Source organism: Trachurus japonicus, chromosome 21 (assembly GCF_045865225.1).
Source record: "Trachurus japonicus isolate A0001 chromosome 21, Traja_1.0".
NCBI lineage: Eukaryota > Metazoa > Chordata > Actinopteri > Carangiformes > Carangidae > Trachurus > Trachurus japonicus.
Genome location: NC_140927.1, coordinates 13,407,117 through 13,432,757, shown reverse-complemented (window position 1 = coordinate 13,432,757; position 25,641 = coordinate 13,407,117). Strand labels below are relative to the sequence as shown.

The 25,641-nt window shown below is 39.7% G+C and overlaps 1 protein-coding gene across 2 annotated transcripts; it reads left to right on the top strand.

The window, feature by feature from the left end:
• The first annotated feature begins 11,453 nt into the window (after positions 1 to 11,453).
• chmp2ba (charged multivesicular body protein 2Ba) lies at positions 11,454 to 24,237 on the top strand. 2 transcript variants are annotated; one of them, XM_085764874.1, is made up of 7 exons: positions 11,454 to 11,471; positions 13,402 to 13,533; positions 16,481 to 16,572; positions 19,166 to 19,360; positions 20,667 to 20,769; positions 21,156 to 21,262; positions 22,457 to 24,237. In XM_085764874.1, the coding sequence occupies exons 2-7, from the start codon at positions 13,500 to 13,502 to the stop codon at positions 22,568 to 22,570; spliced, it is 645 nt and encodes a 214-aa protein (XP_085621000.1). In that variant the 5' UTR covers positions 11,454 to 11,471; positions 13,402 to 13,499; the 3' UTR covers positions 22,571 to 24,237. The 2 variants fall into 2 exon arrangements, with proteins under 2 accessions (XP_085621000.1, XP_085621001.1); XM_085764875.1 differs by having other exon boundaries at positions 11,456 to 11,474; positions 13,406 to 13,533.
• The last annotated feature ends 1,404 nt before the right edge of the window (positions 24,238 to 25,641 follow it).

Genomic DNA, 25,641 nt, shown 5'->3' with positions numbered 1-25,641 from the left:
AGAGAGGGCTGGGGCCGGTTACGCACGCCCACCGGGGAAGGGCCTGCATGGCCCATCGGAGTTTAGCAAGGCACTAACACAACTATAAGCATCCAGAGATTCTGTTCCTACTGAGGGCACCCATTCATAAAAGTTTTTATGTACTCATACTGTCCTGCAGTATATGCCATAATAAGATATATAGACGTCTGACCTCAGGATTGTGACGGAGCTCAAGGGCCAAAGCAGAATTTTGGAAATGTTGGGGTGATAAGCCTGCCCAGAAACGTTTGACCTCAAACCAGAATGCCACCCTTTATACAGTTATCCTGACTATTATTTTTTTTAAATTGATTCAGTCCTACATCATTCAATTATCTGTATTTTATTTACAGATTAAATCTATTTTTATTGTGTCTGTGCTGCAAAGAAAGAAAGAGGTAGGCTACTGCTCAAAGTCAGGTGTGTATTAGTAAAACTATAACCATAATTAGTTGAACTACTTTGGTTTTCACATTTATAATGAAGCTTTAAACTATCTAGTTAGCAACAAATCAAACACAACATTTAAAATTCTTGCATATTTAAAGGCTGTTGGGTGTACAAGTTGTTTACCTTTAGCCCCGACTCTACGTCTTGGATTTATGACATGTTTTAGAGCAACATAAAAAATGACTGTTCAGGATATTTATCACTGCCATGTTTTGTGTGACTGCTCCCTGTCAGTTTCCCCTCTTTCACTGACACACAGTGATTAACTAAGTTGAACAGTTTGCTGCCACCTGTTGGTGAGCTCACTACAATGAGATTAGTCATCAGTTGGTCCCTAATTCAGTTTTGATGTAAGCCAAAGGGTGGAGGCACTTTCCATTTGCAGCAGGGTTGGGGAAGTGCTGTTAAAATCAACTGCAAGGGTAGTGTTCATCGTTGAACAGGGCGGCCCCTCCCTAAACGCAGAACATGCACTATGTGTATGACCTCACATTTGTGCATAGGGCCACATTTTGAGCAATATTATACAAATTGTGCAAGCAAATGTGCAGAAAAAAACAAAACAAAAAAAAACTGCTGAGAGCCCCAATTTCTCAAAAGATGGCCCTGGAACGCATACTGTGTCCCAGTTCCATACAGACAAACTCAAACTGAGTTCGAAAATAAATTGTGCAAATACTGTACACTGGAACTCTATGCCCATTTTCTAGCTTAATTAGAGGACATCATTCAGACGAACATCATAAAGCAAGATAGAAAGAAATTAGACACACTCAATGTCAAATTAGAACATTGCTACCACACAAGCATCATTTATCAATCAATCAATCAATCAATCAATCAATTTGTTTATTTCGGGCATGTCAATTTAAATCATCATCATCACACTTCATCATTACGAAATATATATACACATCTCAAATATACAGTAAACTGGATCTATGTTTATATTTTTGCAAATGCTTTTTTTTATTTTTTACAAAGCATCTTAGAAGTGAGGGACAAAAAAAAGTTTCAGTGGAGGAGGACACCTTAAAGTAAGGAGGAAAGGAAAGGATAGGATAGGATAGGAAGAACTCTCAGATAAGATCAGTCTTCAAGATTCTTCTAGAACGTGGGTCGCTCTGGCTCTGATAACATTGGCCAGGCCATGCTTGTAAAAGATTTTTTTTTTTTTATCTCAAGCAATCTGCCTGGTAAAATAAAGGTAAATAACATTTGGTAGATCATTCCACCATTAAGGAATCACAAACAAGAACAGTCTGGACTGTGACTGTCTAGTCTAGTCTAATGCTACAGTATAGGCAGCATTTCATGGAGGAAGACAATGGCTGAGAAGCAGCATAGAAAGACAAGCTAAGCTTATCAAGACCACTGGGTCATCTGGCAGGGACAAAAGGTAAAGCTGGCTGTTGTTGACATAGCTTTGACATAAGAAGCTATGCAAGAAAATAACTGGACTAAAAAAAGGTGGTGTATATTTCTATTTATAAGGGGTGTCAGCCATGATCTTTGTGGACAGGGAATTGGATAAGGATGTTTGTCTTAATCCAAGATGTTCATGACTGGAGAATACAGACAGGAAGTGGTGGCTCACCATTGTAGAGACTGCTGATAGGTCCAGCTGATAAGTCTGTGGTTCTGACTGCCCTTGTTTTCTGTCCCATCACTTGCAGGTGCAGCTAATCAACAATTACTCACCGGGGCAGGAAGTGAGAACACACTCAGGTAGGATAACAAAATAAAAGTCTATGATTTAAAAAAAAAAACTAAACAAAAACCAAACATTCACACTATTGAAACAAGCTATAATAATAATGCAATTATTAAACTAATGCTCACAAAGTATGAAACTACATGCAGGTCTAAAACACTTCAAAAGAAACTAATAATAGAATATCACCCTTCATCTGTGTGACACAATGAGATCAAAAAATCTATCACTTCCATCTCAGTAAAGATGCAGAGCGGGGACTGGAAACTGTGGAAACTGCATTTTTTGACAGACAAAGAGACTGATTGTAAAATCATGCAGAGATGGCAGAGTTTGTCCACATCTCCATCTAGTGTTCCCATGGAGGAAGTTTCATAACTTGCTGTGTGTGTCTGCTGTGGAAGTGGGGCAGTGGAGCACTCAGAGTGATGCCTACAGACAGTGCAGGAAGTATCAAACACACCAATTTATAATGGCATCACATACACATTTTTCACACATGCTAAGTTGATACCACATAACAGACACAAGCGCTCTGACACAGACGCTGGACCTCAGGGGTTTTCCACCAAACATCTGGAGCAGCCTGTGCCTCCACTCCTCTGTTCCTTAATGAGGCACAGAGATGATTATTAGTGGATGTTTCAGAGGGGAGATTGGAGGGAGGGGAAGGGTATAGGAAAGGAATTAAAGTGGAGTTAGAGAATTGTTTGCTTTTTCATACCCCTCATAGAATGAGGGACACCTCTAGTGCTAATTTATTATGCTCAATAAACTTTTGATCACACAGATTTCAGAGAAACTTCACTCTCCATGAGGGATGATGTTTTGGGGGTACATCCAACCGCAAGAGAAAAAAGAAAGAAAGAAAGAAAAAACAGCTATGTGTCCCAGATCTCTGAGGAAGAATTAGAAAAATAACAGTGAATTCAGTTCAGTTCAATTTAAAACACTTTATTTGTCCCCAAGGGGCAATTTAAAAGGCATGAGGAGCAGCATCATTAAAAAAAAGGACAAACAGAATATCAACAACATGAAATCATATAAAATGCTATAGTCAGTATTTTCAGTGACCGTCACAGTCAAAGTGCTCTGTGCTGGTAAAGTGCTGTGTGCTGTGTGCATTCAGTCAGTTGAGGGGCAGTGATGTTGGGACAGGGAGGGGTCAGAGTTCAGGAGCTGGACTGCTGTGGGGACAAATGTGGCCCCACACCTTTGTGTTCTGCAGCGTGGACAGCGCAGCCTGCGGCCTGATGGGAGCCACTCAAACACAGAGTAGAGTGTGTGAGGGGTCATGTAGGATCCTGTGAGCAGTGCGGATTGTTTGTTGGTCACAGAAAGCAGACAGAGCTCTAACAGGGTGACCAATGATTTTAGAGCAGAATTTGGTGATGCTATGGTATTAGAAAAACTTTATTGTCCCACCAAGGCAGGGAATTCATCTTTGGTCTCAATTACGCTACATAAAAAGAACACAGACGCTTGCCAGCAAGACTTACATAAGACAAAACAGATCAACAATGATCACATAATAGAAATACATACATACAGGTAACATCTGCACATCAAGATCCCCTTTACTGTGTCTTGTTGATTATAGAAATGGCAATGGGGATAAAGGAGTAAACGTGTCCGATCTTGCAGGCTGATGGAATAAAACCAGGAGATGAATGAAAATGTTAGGACACCCTCGATGAAGGAGTGGTAAACGGTCAGTCCAACCCCCCATGTTAATGTGCAATACATTTAGTCAAACTTCCTTTCAGCAAAATGCACAGTAAATGATTTCTAATTAAAAGATCTATCTTTTTCAGCCTTACACTGCACCCCTGATGAGGCAGGTGTGAGATAATGCTGAGTGCTGTTGATGATGATATCTCACACATTAAGCAGAGTGCAGCATCATGAGTTTTGGGGTATGGCTGCTATCATTCTTCTGCCCTGGAGAGAGTCTATAGATTCACACACCTGCCTGCGCTGACTCTCTGGACAACCTAAGGATGTGATGACAATGGTGATGAGGGTGGCCTTATGTTCTTGCACATTAACAGGCATATAAGTGAATGTGGTGTGCATGCAGGGTGTCTTTACTATAGAAAAGTAATGACAGGCAGCTGCAGCTATAAAGCTGCCTTAACTTCTATGCACAGCTTTGCACGTATATGTTATCTTTAATACTTTTCATTATCCCTGCCTTTTTCCTCCATGACATTGGAATTTGTTAAATTTCAATTCACTATCACTCTGCATCATTTACACTCAAAGGTTTACACATCGTCAGTCACTTTTTAACTTAACTGTGTCTGCTTGTCGGTGGTTGAGTGCAGCAAGTTACCACTGTTTAGGTCCTATTAAAGTTTAGACATAGACATTGATTTTCTCTAGACTTTAAAAGAGCAGCACAGTTGTGGCTCATATTATCCACCATTCAAACTCATAGCAGAGGAAAACACTATGCCATGATGATGATGATGGTGGTGGTGGTGGTGGTGGATTTACTTCCCACTGTCAGGTTTAGGGAGGCTGTAGACCCAAATGCAGATGCAAAAACACGAAGTGACAGGCAACAAAAAGGTATTTATTACAGTAAACAAGGTAAAACACAAAAGGGGTTTCCAAAGTCCAACGGAAGAAAGTAATAACTAAAAGGTTTACAGGCCTGCATGGACAGGCTCAAAGATCACAAAGTTCAACTGAAAAATAGAAAGTTCAACACAAAAGACAAAAGACTAAGGGCTCACTGGGGAAACTGTAAAACGTAGAGAATCTGCACAGGAGGGACAGGTTGGTGGGGAGGAGCTGAATGATGAGATGAACTGGCAACAGGAGGGTGAAACAGGGGAATATAAATACACAGACAAAGAGAAGGCAATGAGACAAGTGCAACATATTAGGGCAGAGCAGGTGCAAGAGAGAGAAGACCTGGAAGAAAGAGGGCAGGAAGAAGACCAGGGATATTTCACAATAAAACAGGAACAATTTATGCAACAAATTTATCACAAGTCAGTAATGTAAAAATGAATGAAACTATCAATTATAAATGATCAAAAGCAACTAAAGGTTGCTTTTTGGAAGTATTTTTTGAGCCTGTTAGACTGTTTTTGAAGCCATTTGAAGCTAATTTGGTATATACTATAAGTCACCTTTTCAAATAAGAATCTAATCTTCTGAATATGTGAAATAAAATTTAAGGGAATATTAAAACACAGACATTACATTTTGTGCAAATGTGGCATTTCATGATTCATACATGTTCTAATGAAATTATTTGTACCTCTCTATTATGTGTAAAATAAAAGGAAATCGTATTGATGGTATTCCCTATAAAACAAAAATAACTTATTACTTGATATTAAAACACATTTGTGACCAATAACCTAACTAGCAGGCTATGTGTAGGATAAATATACACAACACTTGCTATATGGATGTGCCCATACATTCAGTGTGGATATCTGGCTGCTGCTGCTGCTGCTGCTGCACAGTAACACTGTATTAGGAGAAACCCTCTTTATTGTGTGTGTCAGAGGTGGGGGAGGGGTGCAGACATTAAAGCCTAATTAAAGAATCATTAGTGCATCTCCAAGTACACGGAGTGATGCAATATGTGTGGATTTTTATTCATTGTCATATCCAGAAAAAAACTCTACTGACTGTACACACAACACTGCTTCTAATTTAAAACTATACAATGAGTCTTGATTTATAATTCAGTTAAAATGAGAGACAGAACAACATGCAGGGATCATTTGCTCTTTTTACTCTAATGAGAAAAAGACACTCATTTTAAAGTTAATGGAAATCGAATTTCCATGTGAAGCCAAAGGGAAAAAATACTGTTATCAAGGCTTTTTTGTCAAATAGAAACAACGCGCTCTTGCCTCTTCATTATCTCAGTGATCTCACACATTCAGTTTTAATTGTTCTAACTATTATTGCACATTTTCTAAATGGAAATGAGTGGTTTAATTGCCAGGACTAGACAAAGAAACATACTTAATTTACAATATGTCTGACAGTCTGTACCCACACCGTCTGTCTGTTAACAAAGTGACCAGTGGTTCCCTGACTCTCCATGCTGACCTTGCTTAAAAAGCAGATAATTGCTTCGTCCATCTTCCAGTTTCAACTCATATTCTGCATGTGTAAAGATAATGGAAACTGCCCAGGCTGCCCAGCAGAAGTTAATGAGATGATGGAGGCTCAAAGACAGGGTCATGTTTATTCACATATATTCACCCCCACCCCCACCCTCAAATATGCGCTCATCGGGAAGAATTTTCCTCTAAAACAAAAGATGGACATGGATTTACATGTTAAACCTGGAAATCTTCAGCAAATTGGAATATATTGGTTATGCAGGACATTTGTATTTATATTTTTAAGTGTGAAATTAAGCCTACAGGCTCCTTTGCAAAACATCCAGCGCTATCCCTTCCAGCATTTAGACTTTTTTGATGCCTAGTTTAAGCAATGACATGGAGAAGAATGTTGAATTGACTCATATTATCTGTAACAGTAAACTCTCCAGCTGAGCTAAAGAGAGACAATGGAAGCTACTCTATACTGCATTGGGGTGGCTCTGGGGGAGATTTAGTTTTCAGGATGCTGAACAACCTGGTGATACAATCTTTGTTCCATTGACCATTGATAAACCCTAAATACAGATCATGGCTTATACATTATGTGTCTTTTTTTCTTCATAAAAGATAACTAGGAAATTAAGAACATGCCCCAAAACTCTGATTAGTTAGATTTCATTTGCAATAATAATACGCTGTTTATGATGTTTGTTCTCATATTTCATGATTCACTACGGACAACAAAAAAGTTAAAATAACAGGATGTAACCTACTGCATTGAAGATAATAAGAAAGTGTACAGTATAATAAAGAAACAGAGACATTTTCTTATTTTAACAGTAATTATTTAATGCAAAAACAAGATGTTAAATGTTGCTGTGGAAAGGATGCAATTCCTGCTCTTGTCTCAATTTACAAACTCACCTGACCTCCGTGTCCACCTCTCATTACAAACAACACTAACACCACATGGATATCACAGGATTTAGATTGAATTTCCTCTTCAAACTCATCCACTCACTTACTTTTCCGAACATGGCATTCAGATCACAGGCACAACACTCATTTCATGCTTCTGCATCAATATCCCTGCACTGCATACTGGATGTGTTTTTCAAACAGTCTGATAAATAAATCTCCCAACTTTGTCTGTTTTCTCCTCACACAACTTCACAAACCTCCTTTGCAGAGCGAAGGACTCGTCCTCCGTTGCCCTTCCAGTTGTAATGACTCTAATTCCCTAATGCTAATGGTGTGTCTGAGCCTCAGCCCCTGCTGGGATCACTAGCCTATTTCTTGTGGTCACAGCCTGGCCCCAGGGCGAGGAGCTCCGCGTACGGCAGAGACAGAAGAGTGAGAGAGAGAGAAGGAGAGAGAGAGAAAGGGCGATAGAGGGTTGTGGTTTGATGCATGTAGGATCTCCGCTCAGACAGATTGTCCTCCTCAGGCTAAAAGAACCTGTGGATAAAAGAGGGCGTCGTTGAACCATATGTGTGTGCCTCGCTGAGTGTGACATCCAAAATTGGCGCCAGAAGCAGATTTAAACAATAACACCTCGCTGTTTGACCTTACTCACAAAACCAACAGCATGTCTGCAAGAACTGTGTGTGTGTGTGTGTGTGTGTGTTTGTCTGCACATGATACCTACTGTAAAACACAGCAATGCTGAATCGGCATACCTATGCCTATATGCGTGTGTGTGTGTGTGTGTGTGTGTGTGCTTTGTGGGAGGCTGAGATGGTTGGGGGTGGCAGTGATGATGAGCAAACACTACAGCTCCCTGATGCTGCTCTGCGCCGGTGAGCGCGACCAGATTTGTCCCATGGGCAGAAGTGAGTGGAGTCACTCACTCGATTTATTGGACCATCCAAACTCCCTGGCCTGTGCCTCCCCTGCTGCTATCCCCCTGTCTTCTTCCTTTCCACCCTGTTCCTCTGTGTCCATCTCCTCTCTTAGACACCTGCTGTCTTCCATATGTCCTAACCCCTCCACTTAGTTTGAGAGAAGCATTAATCTTAAGTTTTTTCATTAATGAAAGGACATTTTCACAGCATAGGATAGCATAAAACTAATCCCTGTTACAGTGGCAGTGTTCAACATGTCTCTGAATAGATGCAATGGCACTAAACTCACATCTGGTCTCTGTCCAGGCTTCCCCAATCATCCCAGACCTTTAGAAAACCGAAAACCTTCGGTGTGATTTTGCCCTCTATTCTCATCTCTCTTTCATCCCCCTGGTACTCTCTGTGCCCTCCCTGCCTGTTTCTATCTACTTTTCTCCATCTGGGTAGCGCTGAAGTATCCATCCATCAGAGAGAAGAAGTGCAGTTGAAGTCCCGTGCCTCCCATCACAGCCCCTTGTGTTTGCATACAAACATATTTCAGCCTGCTTACATGTCAGTGGCACAGGCAAGGATGTGGCATGTAGTCATATCTTATACCCTATTATGATTCAGGATTTATGCCTGATAAATATGGGAATGAGATACATAACCTGCAGAAGCCTAAGGGGGGTTTGTTGAAATTCTATTGCAAATTACAAAAAAAATAATGGAATCCACAGTTCTGCTGATGTGTGGGTCGAATATTTCCCCCCTGATGTAGTAAAAAAGAAAAAGAAAAAACAAGACAACATTCAGTCAGGGTTATTTGACTGTTTTGTTGTTATGATGAATACAAAGTTGCTGAATCTGAGACATTCTGCAATTTGTCAAGCTAAAGTAGAGCATAAGAGTTGCGAGAGCTGATGTGTTACTGTAATTTATGTGTCTAAAATGCTGTTTATTTTGGTTCTTGCAAATTCATGAGGTTGTTACAAAGAAAAAAAAAACTTTATGAGCTTTGGCACAAAACCTTTCCCTTTTTCAGAAAAAACACCCTCAGAGCTGGGCCCAACTCACGCCACAAATGGGTTTATCTGCAGGGGAAAAAAAACAATACAGTTGTTACAACAACTCCACAGTCGTTAAGTGACAGGATTAGTGTTATCTGGTTGATGATACCTTAAAGCTGAAAAGCTTGATGTTCTTTATGGCTGCGACTCCCACTGATTGTACAGAGATCTCATTTCACACATGAACGTCTCTGCTGCTGCTGCTGCTGCTGCTGTGTGTCCATACACTCCGTAGTTAGTGCCTTAACATTACGTCTACTTCCCCCGGGCTAGACCGCACATAAGAGGAGGAGAGATAGAAAGTGGAGAAAGAAGAGGAGAAAGTGATCCAGAAAGACATTTCTTCACATTTTTTAAATTCTATTTTATCAATAACTTTCCTTCATTGAACTTATGCAAACCAGTGTCCACTATCCATTAAAAGGTTTTGCCAATTATATTTTTTCGTTCTTTTTGTTGTTGTTGATTCATTGGTTTTTATTGTATTTTTTTCAAAGTTACACATGACAAAAAACAAAACACCTGATATCAACATCATCAACAGTGATAGAGGTGATGCACAGATTGAATCCAAACAGGGTCTCATGTCAGCCTTACTGATCACAGATAGAAAAATACTCAAATTTGAAATGTGAGAATTGATTTACATTCTGTGGCGATGCAGCACAACCAGAGATAGATACAGGCCTGGTACCTACAGGCCCTCTGGGTGCTTGGGGCTAGATTTATCACCACTGGGGCCCTCTGATGATGAGGCCGTTTAGTGGGGGTCCCTGTAGTCCTCCACTGATTAACGTCAAGCATCTTCCCTAATAACCTTAACAAGAACAACGCCTCAGGACGACATGCCAACACGTACTGGCAAGAGCCGGCACACACACACTCCTTGGAGATAGAGAAAAGTGCTAAGGGCTACCCATCCTCCTCTCCTCCTGAAAGTCACCCCTCTCTCGTCTCCTCCATCCATAACTTGGAATCTCTCACTATTTCTGGGATTGGAAACCCCCTCCCACCTTGCCCCTCTCTGCTACCACCCACCACCTCCCTCAGAAAAGACACACATGCACCAAATTGAGTTGGTTACGGTTCAAGAGTTCCATCCCCCTACATAAAGTTGCTCTCAGCATTTATATGAAATAAAACAGCACGAATATATGAATAGATTGGGTCTCTCTTCTGCAGATAAAGAGGCAAGGAATGTAATTGACCACAGATTTTATGACATTCGTGAAGCCGTGGGGTGATGTCGGAATCACCCTCTGTGGATTGTTTCCTCATGATAGTTTAGATATTTGTGTCACAGCCAGTAGGCTATATACTGACAACATACTAAGATACTTCTCTCATACACACATATCTATATCCTATATGCAAAACCCACTTGAAAGAAAGACTAAAAGGCAGGGGAAACCAATTAAAACATCAATTGGATTAAATATAGGCCTAATGTATAAAATAAATGTAATTCACACAGACTGAAAACTTTAAGTGCCCCAACACATAGCCTATCAACAGTCAGTCCTACCTAATTTGCTTGCCTAAGCTTATTAAGCAAAATCCAGTCTATGGCAGAAACAAGACCTGTCTTTGTTCCCAGTGAAGATTTCTTAACAGTTTTCTGCATTCATGCTGCATTAAAGGACTATAGGAAATTTAGCAAGTCTACACTCAATGGACATCAACAATCCAAAATTGCAGACTTAGCCTTCACAATTTCGTTCAAATAGATTTAATTACAAAGGTCTATTTAATTTCGTTATGGCTTTTATAAATTATAGCTATGTCTCTGTGCTTGTCACTGCCATGACATTATTGTTTACTTTATTTGTTGCATACTACGGATCATCATCACATTTAAAATATCATAACAATGAACATAATGGGCTTATGCTTATCATAACATAAACATAGACACATTTCGAGCTGTTACTGAACATACAATGACCATGAATAGCTAGCCTACCTATGAGTTATTAGTTGACTGTCTTGCTTTTCGTGGTTACGCTTACACAATACTCCATAGATATCTGGGTCCAAAAATACACATCGGCACTGGGATGGTGTGGTATTCCTCCACACCCACATTCCTAATTTATGGTCTCCAAATGAACATCAACGCAACATGTGTTCGTTTTATATTAGGCAAGAGTTTTCCGATAAGCCAAAGATATTTTACGAGGTACAAGTGAAGGCAGCGTGAGAGTCCCGCCGTGACGTCACGCGGAGCCGTTGATTCAGTCAGCTGAGGGAGGAACTCCGACAACAGAAAAGTGAACCAGGAAACCGAGGCTGCTAAACTGATCTACCGCCCGGTGTTGTGGCCCTACTGGTTCCTAATTTAACTGGTTACGGTGCTGAACAGCTGCAGATGTTTTGCGCTCCCTCAGCAGATTCGTCACAAATTCACAAACATACACAACATATTACCAGCGAGTTTCAAGCCACAATTCACATCTTCTGCGGCGAATATGCTGCTGTGAGTGAGCACTAACAGTTACGTACCAGCCACATGGAAAAAAAAATAAAGTGGAGAAAAAATAATCTTCACATATTTGCGTGGGTCGGGACTCGATCTCGCTTCAGCAAAACCAATTACACCACTAACCACCTGTCTACCTCTGTGAGCCACTCAAGCTCACAGGTGCCAGCCGCTTCACTGGATATCAGTCAATTACGTCACTACAGGTAACGTTTTGACTCGAGCTGATCTCAAACAACTGGTTACCATCGGTTTGCCTTTGAAATACACGGACAATGCCTCGGTGTTTATTGTTCTTTTTCCTCCAGTCTAATCAACATATTCAGCGCTACACTTCTCTCCGCCCAACACTACACACTATGACAAAGCCTGTCGTGTTGAGAAAGTGATGAACTAGCTCGGAAATACTGTCAAAATACGCTGAACAATATGTAAACAAAAGCGAAACACTTGAGCCACTGCATGTGTACATGGTTGAAAAGTACGACTTGCATTTAATCACATTACTGTATTGCGAATGTTTTGTGTACTTACATTTCTTTACACTTCTCTACAGATCTTATAAAACGCACAACGTATTTATTGGCGTGCATTAAAAGAAATGTTCACTTCAAGTCGCCGTGGTTCGCGGAAGAGATGTTACATGAGTCTACCTGTTTCGATCTGCCTGTGACTATGATGCGTTCAAGGGACCAGGGCAGCGTCGGACGTCGGCCATTTAGATCGCCATGGACCCAAAACTGTTTAGTTCGTCAGTTTTTTCTGTGAATGTCAAACTAGTTTTAATTAAAATGTATACCTTTACAAAGGGCTGTGATAAAATATGTCGGCACACGAAATCTAAAGCATCAGACCATTCTATAAACACATTTCAAACAATCGACTCACGTCCGACGCTGCCCTGGTCCCTTGAACGCATCATAGCCACAAGGCAGAAACAGGTTAACTTCACCTCTTGCTCTTCCGCGAACCACGGCGACTTCAAGTGAACATTTCTTTTAATGCACGCCAATAAATACGTTGTGCGTTTCATAAGATCTGTAGAGAAGTGTAAAGAAATGTAAGTACACAAAACATTCGCAATACAGTAATGTGATTAAATGCAAGTCGTACTTTTCAACCATGTACACATGCAGTGGCTCAAGTGTTTCGCTTTTGTTTACATATTGTTGAGCGTATTTTGACAGTATTTCCGAGCTAGTTCATCACTTTCTCAATACGACAGGCTTTGTCATAGTGTGTAGTGTTGGGCGGAGAGAAGTGTAGCGCTGAATATGTTGATTAGACTGGAGGAAAGAGAACAATAAACACCGAGGCATTGTCCGTGTATTTCAAAGGCAGACCGATGGTAACCAGTTGTTTGAGATCAGCTCGAGTCAAAACGTTACCTGTAGTGACGTAATTGACTGATATCCAGTGAAGCGGCTGGCACCTGTGAGCTTGAGTGGCTCACAGAGCTAGACAGGTGGTTAGTGGTGTAATTGGTTTTGCTGAAGCGAGATCGAGTCCCGACCCACGCAAATATGTGAAGATTATTTTTTCTCCACTTTATTTTTTTTTTCCATGTGGCTGGTACGTAACTGTTAGTGCTCACTCACAGCAGCATATTCGCCGCGGTAGATGTGAATTGTGGCTTGAAACTCGCTGGTAATATGTTGTGTATGTTTGTGAATTTGTGACGAATCTGCTGAGGGAGCGCAAAACATCTGCAGCTGTTCAGCACCGTAACCAGTTAAATTAGGAACCAGTAGGGCCACAACACCGGTCTGTCGGCTAAACGGCGGCTTTTACGTGAGAATAACACCGTATATCAACACGGGATTTGTATTTGGCATTTGAATTGATATAAAAAGCAGCGACATGGCTTCCCTATTCAAGAAGAAGACTGTCGACGGTAAGTTTGTTCTGTGTAAAACAGCTAGCTAACTTGTTTTTAGCCCTGCTCTGTTTTTCCATCTTAAATTAGCTTTTCACTTTAAACCCGTTCAACCTGTTCTGGCACTGAGACACCAGTCACACTGCTGGCCGAAGTCTGAAACACGACTAAATGTAGCTCAGGACAAACTGTTCCTGTTGTATATAGCTGAATTACAGCCAGTGTAACTCTGAACAGCAATTATATGTTCTGGAGCTATAATAGTTAGCGGTGTGTAAACGCCAGGTTCATAATATAGGAAGAAGGTGTCTTCCTGTTCTTACTATAGAGCTAAAATGAGGTAATAGTTTCCCACTGACGGAACAGAAATTAGAAACAGTAGCCTTAGCTATCATTAAATGTATGCCCAAACCTTAAATATGTCACCCCTACGAGCAGATCCAACCTTTATTTTTAACTTGTATTAGATTGATTTGTGTTTGTTTTGTTTAGATTGATCAAGTAGCTGTTATTTCTCATTTTCATTGACACGCCAGTTTGTTTGCTGGACATAAAGACTTAACAACAGCTGCCTTCTTGTACTGAGAAAATACAGCCACAGTTTGATAACAAATTGTGTATTACCGCAGTGTTGTGTAACCTAAAGGGAAGACTGAGGCTGTCATGGTAGATAATTATACTCTGACAGTCACTGGTGTCAAAACTATGACATGTCCTTCATTCTAAACATTTCAGTGGTTTTTCTCCAAGTATTTAACCTCACAAGGTCAAAATGGAAAACCTTCAGCCTCCTTAGCCTCTCTTTTATTCTAATGAATCAAATCAATTATTCTATTCCCATTACTGGCTACAGTCACTTATAGAACTGGATTTCCAGAGGGGGGTCAGACTAAACTTAACCTCTGCTGGACCCAACCTCAATTTATTTGTGTCGGAAATTTCATAAAAATATGAGATTATATTATCTGCACTGCAGGTTTAAAAATAGGATCTGTTGGTAAAGGTGAATCTTTTCACAGCACCGCCTACCACTCCACCCATCATTGTCATCCCAGTTTCACCCATGCCGATCATCTGCATACTGTACTCACTGTGCTATGTTTCCTCCGCCTCCATGCCAAAGTCACTGTCAGGTCTTCTCAGCTGTCACACTTTGCAGTCCCCATCCTTTCGCATTCTTGATTTCTCTCATCTCCTGATCCCTGGACGTAGTTTTTTTTTTTTTTTCATCGTTGCCCTGAGTGAAGAGATTTAGGTGGTTTGTGGTTATTTGGCGGATGAAGAGGGGGGGTCGACTAGATCACACATATTTGTAGGACGATATCCCTCCCACTTTTAGACGTTGGCGGTACGTCACCTTATACGTATACATGTGTGTTTCTCACAAGTGGTCCAACACACTGACGTGTCTTAAACTTTATGTTTGCTCAACTTTTAAGACAAAAATGATTTTTTTTTGTCTTTTGTTCACTTTTTTTTTTTGCCTAATTTTAATCTTTTAATTATCCTCCCAATATAACCTTTAACTATGTGAGTCTTCCCAAACAACCAGAATCAGAGAGTTCTTGTTTTGGACACATTCATTGCACCTGTCAGACCTGGAAGACAGACTTTTCCTCTGTTGTTTTCTCTGAGTTTTGTCCCTTTCTTCACTGATAAAGATTTTGTTCTAATATTTCATGTTGATCAGAGTTTTTTGGGGATTTACTTGGGAATTAATTTATTTCCAAGGCTATGTGATAATGCCTAATTAACAAATATCATTATTATGGTTATTTTGGCAGATATTGTGACATGTAGCCTAATTCCATAGGAACTAATTGCATTTTCACCAAAATGATGTGTTCTCTAGGGCACAGTGCTAATGGTGCTAACAATGCACATTTTACCTTTATCAAGACTAGTACAGCTTCTGCGATTTGGATATTGCACTTTGCCGTATTGTAATTTCAATTATGTTTTGATTAAATGTGCAACCCCATTTATTTCTGCATTTATTTACTCTGCATTGTCACTTGATTTGATGGTTAAGCATTCACTCGATTCACATTTGGACCATATTGTGGATGTGCAAGGGCTAAGAGACACTATATTTTAAAACATCCAGCAATACAGCATTGTTTTCCTTCTTGCTGTCCTGATAGTGTGTGTGTGTGTGTGTGTGTGCGTCTTTGTGTGTGGGAGAGACACACAGATTACTTGGCTTGTCTGGCTCTTAGAGGCCACAAATGAATATGAGTGGCTTCAGGGTCATACATTGGCTCACATGACTCCACTTTGTGTATGGGCGGGTCAGAGCTGACTCATTATTGGTGAGAGCAGTCCAGGCTTTCCAACAGTTGGCAGTGTCAGAGTGCGTTCTCAATGCGCTGCTGCTGATTACGCTGTGGTATTTTTTTTTTGTGCTTGTGGGCGCACACTCAAACATGCTCACTGTTGAGGCTCTGAGTAGATGTTTTAGATTTTTTCCATGCAGCTGACCTAGACCCTGCCCTCTTCTGCACTGCACAAGAAATGTAGTGACATCCAAACTGAAAAACTTCTCATCTTCAGCTGTTCATATTTCACCACATATATAGAACATTGAAAATATATGAGAAAAAAAAAAGAAACTGAGGGTGGATTGCCTGTAAACCACATGGAAGAGTAAAAAAAAGATGGTATTCCACATTTTTCATATTGTCTATGTGTGTACTCTCTGATTATATTGGGTATGCAAATCATGACGAGTGAGACCAGATTTTAAGGCTGGAGCCGCTTTAACACCTTTCCACATCGTGGTATGTCTTTCACTACAAGCAAAGGTAAAGGGTCAATTTTGACAAAATCGTCTAAGGTGCTCTTCGTGTCAAAATAAAAGTGATGTCAAACACGTAGATGAAAGTCGGAGTTCATTTATCAAGTAGGTCTGTATTTGTAAAGTTTTCACCAATCTTTCCTCTGTGATGTTTCTCTCTCTCTACAGACATAATCAAAGAACAATCTAAGGAGTTGCGTGGCACTCAGAGACAGATCACCAGGGACAGAGCAGCGCTGGAGAAACAGGAGAAACAAATGGTGGGACCACACACACACACACACACACACAATGTTTTGGGAGCAAAATATCCTCACTCAAGGCAACTTCATTAGATTTCTGCATATTGCATCAATGCTTTATTAAGACCCCCTGCTCTCCCAGCACAGATGCATTACATCCATTTCCTACAGTCTAGGATCGAGCCTGATTGGTTAATAGGTCTAAATGAATAGACATGATAGGTCTGGTATGGTGGCTTTGCTCTGGGCAAGTGAGGCTTCTTACGCACACACTTTTACATTAAAAGGCTATATTCGCAGACGCACACAGTTCTCCTCTCTGAAAGATGAAAGAAACCAGCTGTGTCCTCTCCACTCTGTTGTATTAAGTAAATATCATACAGGATGTAATTACCTCCCTGGGGAACCCCATTTTTGTTCCTCATTAAAGCTTTCCACTAATTAGTCTACTTGCTAAAAAAATGCTTTGTTACATGTTCTGAATAAAAGATACTTTCATGAAAATTTGGAAATGACCTATATTTTTTGTTGAGTACAATCATGACTGTCTGTTGCCCACCAACAAATATGCTGTCACCAAACACACACTTGCACATTCACACTGCATAACAATGACACGGGGCAGAAATTCCCCAATTCCCCAATTCCCCAATGACTCTAGCGCTTTTCAAGTCAGGCTGTTAATTTTCCACATGTTTTTATAGGACTTAATACATTAGAACGACATGGTGAAGAGAAACAGACCTGTCAAGAAACTCCACATTCAGGAAATTAGGCTGTTCATAAGTTCTCTTCCAGCTGGGTAATAGAATTAATGTCTCTTATTAAATTTTTAATGTAAGTCCTCAAAAAATTGGGGCTGTTCATAATGCATGGAAGTTTCCATTACATATCTTTATCAATCACAGTTGGAGTTGAGTTTGCTCAACAGTTTTTCTTTGTTCATTTTTTTATATAATTTTTTTTAACTTGTTTCAGTAGCTAGGGTCACTGGAAATGTCTGGTTTGTTTTGATTTATCTTGGTTGTTAAACTGATAGCAATTCAATTTTAAACAAGATAGAAAGCATCTTGATAAGTATGACATTTTTTCTTCCTGAAACAATATGTTGAGAACTCCCAGAAATCTGCAGCGTTTTGGCCCTTGTTAATACATTTAAATCAGCAGGTTACGAACAGGCAAAGCCAAACAGCCACCCAGTTGTTTTCTACATTGTTTCATAGAAGAGCACTCTTTAACCATCATCCCTCCACCTCCTCACTCCTGTTCTGACAGAGCAGTAAATAAGCCACTATAAGCTTCACATCAGCAGCAGTCCCACTGCTCCCACGTCTGACTTATACATGTTAATTAATGCATTCATAGTTTTTCAGATGACAGTGCTGTTGACATTGTTATTGTCACCGTGTGCCTTTTTCCCTCACACAGCTCTAGATTTTTTCCTTCTTGGCATTAATATGATTGTTTTCTCTTTTCACAAGCAGATGCGTACAGACTGAGACAAATGCACCTGTTCTGTTTGTGTGTGTGTGTGTGTGTGAGAGAGAGAGACAGGGAGCCAAAGTGTCTATTGCCTTTGCACTATCAAGCATTAATAATTGATGATTGTTATTTCCTGAAATGGATGCTTTCAACACACACAAGAAATAAACAAGGCGAGCTGGAGCTGTTGTACGCAGCAGTGCTGAGAGGCTTGGCTAGCTTACTGTAACCTGGAGCTCCACTTTTTTCTCTTGGGATGCTCACACACACTTATACCCAAACACAACATCCTTGTGGGCACCAGTAGATTTTCAGATGTTTACCAAAGCTTTAAGCATGTGTTTTCCAGCGAGTAACATTTGATCCGGACGGCTGAGTTTACTATGTCTATATTTGCAAACACATTGGTCTCTTGGGTTTTTTCTGTGTATGTTTGTTTATCAATGCATAGTCTGTGTACATACTCATATTTTGATCAGTGTTTAGTCACGAACTAAAAACATTTAACCTGCACCACCTGATAAGTGCATAGGTAAAAGGCACACGGGGATTCTAGGATACACTGAATGTATCAGGCAGCATGGATGCATTATTAAACCAAACAATTATCAAAATACAGAGGCTCCTCTGACAGGTCATGAATGTGTCAAAAGCTTCATCCTCCAACCACACTGACTCTCCAGGATCTCAGCATGTCTGTTGAAACTGTTCACAGTATTTTGTTGTTACAGATGGAAAATAGGTGAAAGTTCCAAGAAATTTTCTAGATATTATTTTGCACAGAAATTTCTCAGTTTTGCACTGTAACCCACAGTGTGGTATTCTTGTAGGATTTGTCTTAGTACACTGGAGCACCTTTACGAAATGAAATGCTTGAAAGCATACTCTCAGTCAGTTTGTTCCATTTGACATTATGTTTGATTAGCATTGGTACATTTAGCTTCTACTCTTCCTGCTTAGTTTCCCGTCGCAAAATACTGTTCTGATATGTGGACTTTTTTTTGTTAAAAACTGAAATTTACCTCATTAGTTTTACATAGGAACAATCATCTGTATATAATCCATCTCAAGCTTTTTTTCCAGCTGTCAACGATATACACTGCTCTCATCCCAATCTTTCCCTCTACAGGAAGCAGAGATCAAGAAAATGGCAAAGAGTGGTAACCGGGAGGCATGTAAGATCCTTGCCAAGCAGCTGGTCCAGCTGAGGAAGCAGAAAAACCGAACATACGCCGTCAGCTCTAAGGTCACCTCCATGTCAACACAAACAAAGGTCATGAACTCCCAGATGAAGATGGCTGGAGCCATGTCCTCCACAGCCAAGGTAAAATCCAATACCCATTCAGTTCAACTAGTCTGAGGTCAGGTTTTAAAAGGCCAAGCTTACATGAGTTTGTAAGAAGAAAGTCCTACAACAAGCACGGAAATTAGACCTTACAGATATATAGGAAGTGGGCAGCTAGTATTCCTTTGTTGCACAGGCTGCACACATACAGTAGATTAAGGGTATAGTTGGGTTATTTGACAGGATGTAGTGTGAGGTACTCATACGCAGTCAGTATATTGCTTGGGATAACTTGCATAACCCAAAGCCAAACTACCCAAAATATCATATACTATATATTAATATATAATCCTTTTAATACTTAAATATCTAAATGCACATTTGTTATGCACTATTTTGACTTCAAAAGTTTGGTGTGGTCCTGTTTTGAACACAAACTAGTTTGAGTGTTTCTTCAGATCAATGTTATAGTGTTGCAGTTTAAGTATTAATGTAGGATCTGCTCATATGTGAGTCTTGTATCATTGTTATTAATGAGGTGTGAAAGTAGTAATTGGCCAGGAGCGATGCACTAGACAGAGTCAGACTAGCAAACACAGGCAGGTCAAATATAATTAGGCTTCAGTTAAATGGAGTGTGATAAGGTGGGCGTGCTTATGTGTTAATTGTTTTATATCACATATTTGCAAAACTTGTACATACACAAATGAGCATTTTTCCAAGAGACAAAAAACAGTTTTCAGTGGATAGTGCATCATTTTCCACCTACAATTTTGGAAACCATAGGTTAACACAACGTAGAGCAGGATGTCAACTCCAGTAGGAGACAGGGATGTACAGTGTCTTCTCTGATGTGCGGGGCTCAGCAGTGAAAGTAGGCCACGTTTGTGCTGATCTTTCACAGGAAGGAAGGAGATGCATAATTTGTGACAAAGTCTGTGCTGTGTTGTTTCACTACCTAGAATATCTAAATGTGCTAATAAAGGCAGAGCAAGTTAAGCTAATATTTTCTTGAGAATCTTTTTGTAATTAATGTAGAAATCATCAGGATTCGACTTTTTCTAAAACTGATATGACTGTCCTCTCTATGTGGGTCATATGAGTCAAACTTAACCTTTAGCCCAAGTAATGTTTTTTTTTTTAAGTTGTCACCCATCAAAACCAAGACTTAGGTTTGGTTAGAGATGAAAAACTCCTACAAAGTCCAGCATGAGTGAGATGTTGCTTATTTGCAATGCCCCTTTCTCTGTTTCTTTGCTCATGACCAGTTCTTTCAGTGTGTGCTTTCTCCTCACTGCAGCTACAAACCTTCAGGTTAATTCTCTGAAAATCTCTCTTTCAATAGACAATGCAAGCAGTGAACAAAAAGATGGATCCACAGAAGACCCTGAAGACCATGCAGGACTTCCAGAAGGAGAACATGAAGATGGGCATGACTGAGGACATGAGTAAGGGGGCACACACACACACACACACACACACACACACTGAAAGGGCTCTGGTCTTTATAGGCTTGCCAAACCCAGATTGTTAGAATGTGTGTGAAGGGTGTGAAGAGTGATATGTTACAGTCTTTGTTTTGACAATTAAAGGAGAAATATAGCAATATGATTTTGTCATACAGTATACATAAAAAAAACTTTTTAAATTTCAGGCACAACTGCCAACATGCAATACATATATTTACTAGTTTGGATGTAAAATAGCATGTAAAAAATACTCAAGGCTGCAACTCCCTAAGATCCAGACAGTGACTTAAAATCAATGTGTCTGACTTGCATTTCATTGATCTGTCTGTCCTTATCTCTTTTCCCCCGACTCACTATCTGTCCAGTCAACGACACGTTGGATGAGATCTTTGAGGAGTCTGGTGATGAGGAGGAATCCCAGGACATTGTCAACCAGGTTCTGGATGAAATCGGCATTGAGATCTCAGGAAAGGTGAGAAATTCAAACTGAGAGAGAGACATACCTCCCCAGACCTTAATATTTTCCTCCATAACTTTATACTACATAACAATAAAAAATGCTTTAGATATAGCATATGGGCAATTCTAATCTCATTAAACACAAAAAAGAAGTTGAAACCTTAAGTTTTACAGCTGTAAAATGGGATGCACATCCCCCAGCATCCTGAACTCAACAATCAGTACTCCACGTCTTTATACTTGATTGTTAAAATGTGTTCCAGCTGCCACATGGTGGGGCTAGCCTTCAGCTAGTGTTGCAGTGTGTGTAACTGCCAGGCTGACCATCTGCTGTGTGTCTGGCTCCCCCTGGGGGGCTCCATGAGTTATTACCTCTCGAAATACCTCACACAATCCACAAATTGTGCTATAAACAAGCAAGCAGTTGGAGAGAACAAACAGTCAGTCTTCATAAAAACTGTTTTTGTATTTGGAGAGGGTAATTATTTCCTGCAAAATCACAATAAAATCCCATGTAGATATTGGATCAAGTTCTTTCAGCACATCAATAAAGACTTCCTCAACCAACCCTGAAGCTGGAAAGAAGTTACAAGACTCATAAACTATGGTAGTTTGGAAGAGACTAACATAAGCACAACAGCAACCTAGTTCTTTTGTTTTTTTTTTATTATCCTTTGGTATATTATGTTTTTAAAAGTTGAAAATGACAAACAGAGAATTACCCAGTGTTTCAGCTAATCCAAAGGTCATTTTACAGTGGATTTATTTTGAATATGGTGGTGAGTGCCAGGTTGATGCGACAGCTAACTTTTCATGCAGCACAAAAAATATCACTTTTTTCAATTAGACAACAGAACATTTTAAAGTAGAGATTCAAGAAAGCTGGAAAGTTAAGTCTTTACTTCTTGTAAAGGAAGGTTGTACAAAATATAATATGTATAACTGACATCCACTTCTGTTTTAATTGTAGGTCAGCTATAGTAAGGGCCATCACACATTATTTATGCAGCATGAATTGTTATGTTGAGTTAAACTAATAGTTTTCCATTATAATTGATAGTAATTATGATCAGGTCCTCTAGATTTGGCTTTGGAGTCGCAGTACACAGCTGTGCGCAGCAGGCAGTCTTACAAGTACCCAGCTTTGTGTTAAGTTTGAATTAAGTGTGCCTGCTAATGGGATTTCTCTGCCCATGTGCATTTCCAGATGGTGAGAGCTCCAGCTGCAGGAAAGAGCCTCCCCGGAGCCGCCTCCTCCTCCAAAGCCGGCATCTCTGACGACGAGATCGAGAGACAGCTCCGAGCGTTGGGAGTGGACTAATTGCCGTCTTTGTATTAATGTTCACATCGAGGGCCAGTGCAACATTAATACTAATTTACACAGACTCTACCATGGTTCAAATGCTACAGGTGTAACAAAAGGTGCACACCAACACCAACACACACACATCAAGATGTACATTAACACTTACATATTCTCACATTCATGGCAGGTACAGATCATGAACGCAGAACATCTGGTCTATTTATGCACAAGTAATATTTATTACAACATCAGAGTGGCCACAGCCTGAAGGTGGACCTGTAATAGATGCTTGACCTGAGGAACCACCTACACCACCCATCTCTGCCTTTGTAAGGGCTACAGTGACTTATGATTGATGGTACACAGTCATTAAGAAGAGCCTAGTGGTTGTCAGTAAACAGATGGAACTCATATTAATCCTACTCCTATTTTGTTACCTCCTATCGTTTTTGGCAATTGCTCATTTAAAAACCATCAGATTTAATTTCTCTCTCAGGCAAAAAATATCCTCATGAAAAGCAAGTTTTCTGTTATTTTATGGGTGAAACTCTGTTAATTGATTCCTTTGTCACCATCAAAGTACAGCAGACAGGACACTCATTCACTCTACCATGCAAGCAGAAAGAAAATGCATCATCACACAGCAGTTAACTGTCTGTACACAAATTAGACAAATAGATCAAATAGATCATTAATTATCATGTTTTGAAAATCTAGCTAGAGAAGACAGACACATGCATGTAAAATGACTTACTGACATTGATGCCTCCGGGGTGAGGTTAACGCCTTTACTTTACTTGCATGATATGTTGAGCAGATTGATCTGAGTGCAAACTGGCTAGCATCTAATTAGCACCACAGAAGTTTTAGTACTATATAGACTGTGGGACAAAACTTAACCAAATACAATTTAAGAGTCATGGAAGACTGGCATATCAAAGAGTTTTGAATCGATTGTTTGATACTACTGAGTAATCAAATGAGTTTTTTTGGCTTCTTGGTTGTTGCTTGCTATCTGATTGTGTATTTTATATTGGACTTGGGATTTACACAGCGATTGTGGGATGGCACTGGTCCTGCGGTCTCTCTTCTCTTTCAGCTGCTATGCAGTTACTGTCATTTGTTGTTTTAAGCTGCCTCACTCAACGGACACACAGACACACACACACACACACACAGACGCACACTACACCACTGCGGCAAAATGATGGAAGTCTCTGCTAAAATGACACTGTGATCCGAGAGATGTTCTCTCTTGTGCAGAGCTGAAGCGGGTTCCTCTATACAGTGATTTGTTTATGTCATCCAGCTTCAGGCTTTCTGAGAGTGACAAAGACATCTGCTCATATTATTAATCGTTTCTTTCTCTGTTCTTGATTTCCACACTGATTCGCATTGCCAAGATAAATCCAAATTGTTAAATGCATGTATCTGACATGCTCAATTTACAATTCTTGTTTGTTTGTTCTTTGGTTTGCAAGTCAGTCATACCTCTACCTTCTAACACTTTCTTGTGATATTGTGAGCAGAAACAGATGTTGGCATTGTGTGCTGTTCTGTTCGAAAGTTTCTTCTTTTTTAAAAATGTACAATATGTATACTCTATCTTTTTTTTCTTCCTTGTCATTGGAAAGTGGTTAATGGCTTTTATAAGGAATAAAGTTTCTTCAGGTACAATGTGGTGATTGTGCAGTTTTATGATCACTTTAAAGGACCATGCCACATACCGGTATACATACTTTGGCTTTTCGGAGACTTTTTCAATTTTTGATGTATATTTTTTGATTTTCAAAACCTGTGTATTTTATGCAACCAGTCAATCGACATCATCTCTTTAACAACTGCAGATTCAAATACACATACCACCAAGTGAAATCATTGGAGTAAAGCAGTGTACATGATAAAATCAGTTTGCAATAAATGAATGAATGAATTATAGAGTTACGTAATAGACATCCATATGATGCAATGGGAAAATAATATAAATACATATGCAAAATCACTAGTATGATTTTTCAAAAGACACTGGAATTAACACTGACTCAGATGAGGATTTTACATTTACTTCTGCAAAATGTAATAACACATGTACAGTACATAACAATTTAGGAGAAACGCCACCACAAATACATTTGGGATTGAAGAGTGTAGCTTCTCATAGTAGTAAAGCTCTGGGCCTCTTTGGCATCCCTAGCTTTATCATATGACTTTCCACTGTGCAGCCTCAGAAACGTGGCAATCGACAAACCCTGCTGCATTTATTTCCCCTGACAGCAGTCCAGACAGACAGCTGTACATGAATCACAGAAACTGCCTGTTTCTGAATTAAAGTGTCTTCTGGCTTTATTCATGAATCCCCAGAGACACCCACGTGAATCGTACAGCTCATGATGAACACCTGAACTCACTCTCTCTCCACATGTATGTATTCATAGAGTAATATAACGACATCACTATAAATGAGAGATGGCACAGGAGGTCGTCATAAAACAGTATTTATTGTTTGGCAGACATGAGTTGAACTGATTTAACTTTCAGTATCTGAAACAATTTCATAAAATAAGTGCACATTTTTACACTAACCAGGTATGTCTTTGGCATATTTATATTTTCAATCAAGTTAAATAAAGGCACTGTCTGACACTCTTGTAAGACACATTTTCATTGATTAGTTTTTTAAGCCCTTCCAGGCACCAGTTTGTGGTAGCTCATATAAGAGTAATGTCAAGGCTCTGATTCTTCACTTTACTAAGATCAGTCATCACAACCAGGTCAGATTTGTAACCTGCCCATGTTCTTCTTTGTACGACAGTTTGTCAAGGCAGCAGCAACAAAACCATCAACAAATATGAGAAATGAAATCTGTCTTACAACAGGGAAACAATAGAGCTCAGATCCATTTGACAAAAAAGTTTGACATATTCCTGACTCCAGAGCATCAATCAAATACTTTGTAAGTAGATCAGCATAATATATTACATCTCAAATAAATAGGTTAATGTGAAACCTTCAATATATTAATGTCTCAAGCATCACAACATTCATTTAAATAACTCATAACTGAACATTTTTCATAAGACAGTGAC

Excerpts from the sequence above, each read along its gene's own strand:
- chmp2ba (XM_085764874.1), top strand. The coding sequence starts at position 13,500 with ATGGCTTCCCTATTCAAGAAGAAGACTGTCGACG. Across the intron at positions 19,361-20,666 it reads CCATGTCCTCCACAGCCAAG|ACAATGCAAGCAGTGAACAA; the intron begins GTAAAATCCAAT and ends CTCTTTCAATAG. Across the intron at positions 21,263-22,456 it reads GCATTGAGATCTCAGGAAAG|ATGGTGAGAGCTCCAGCTGC; the intron begins GTGAGAAATTCA and ends GTGCATTTCCAG.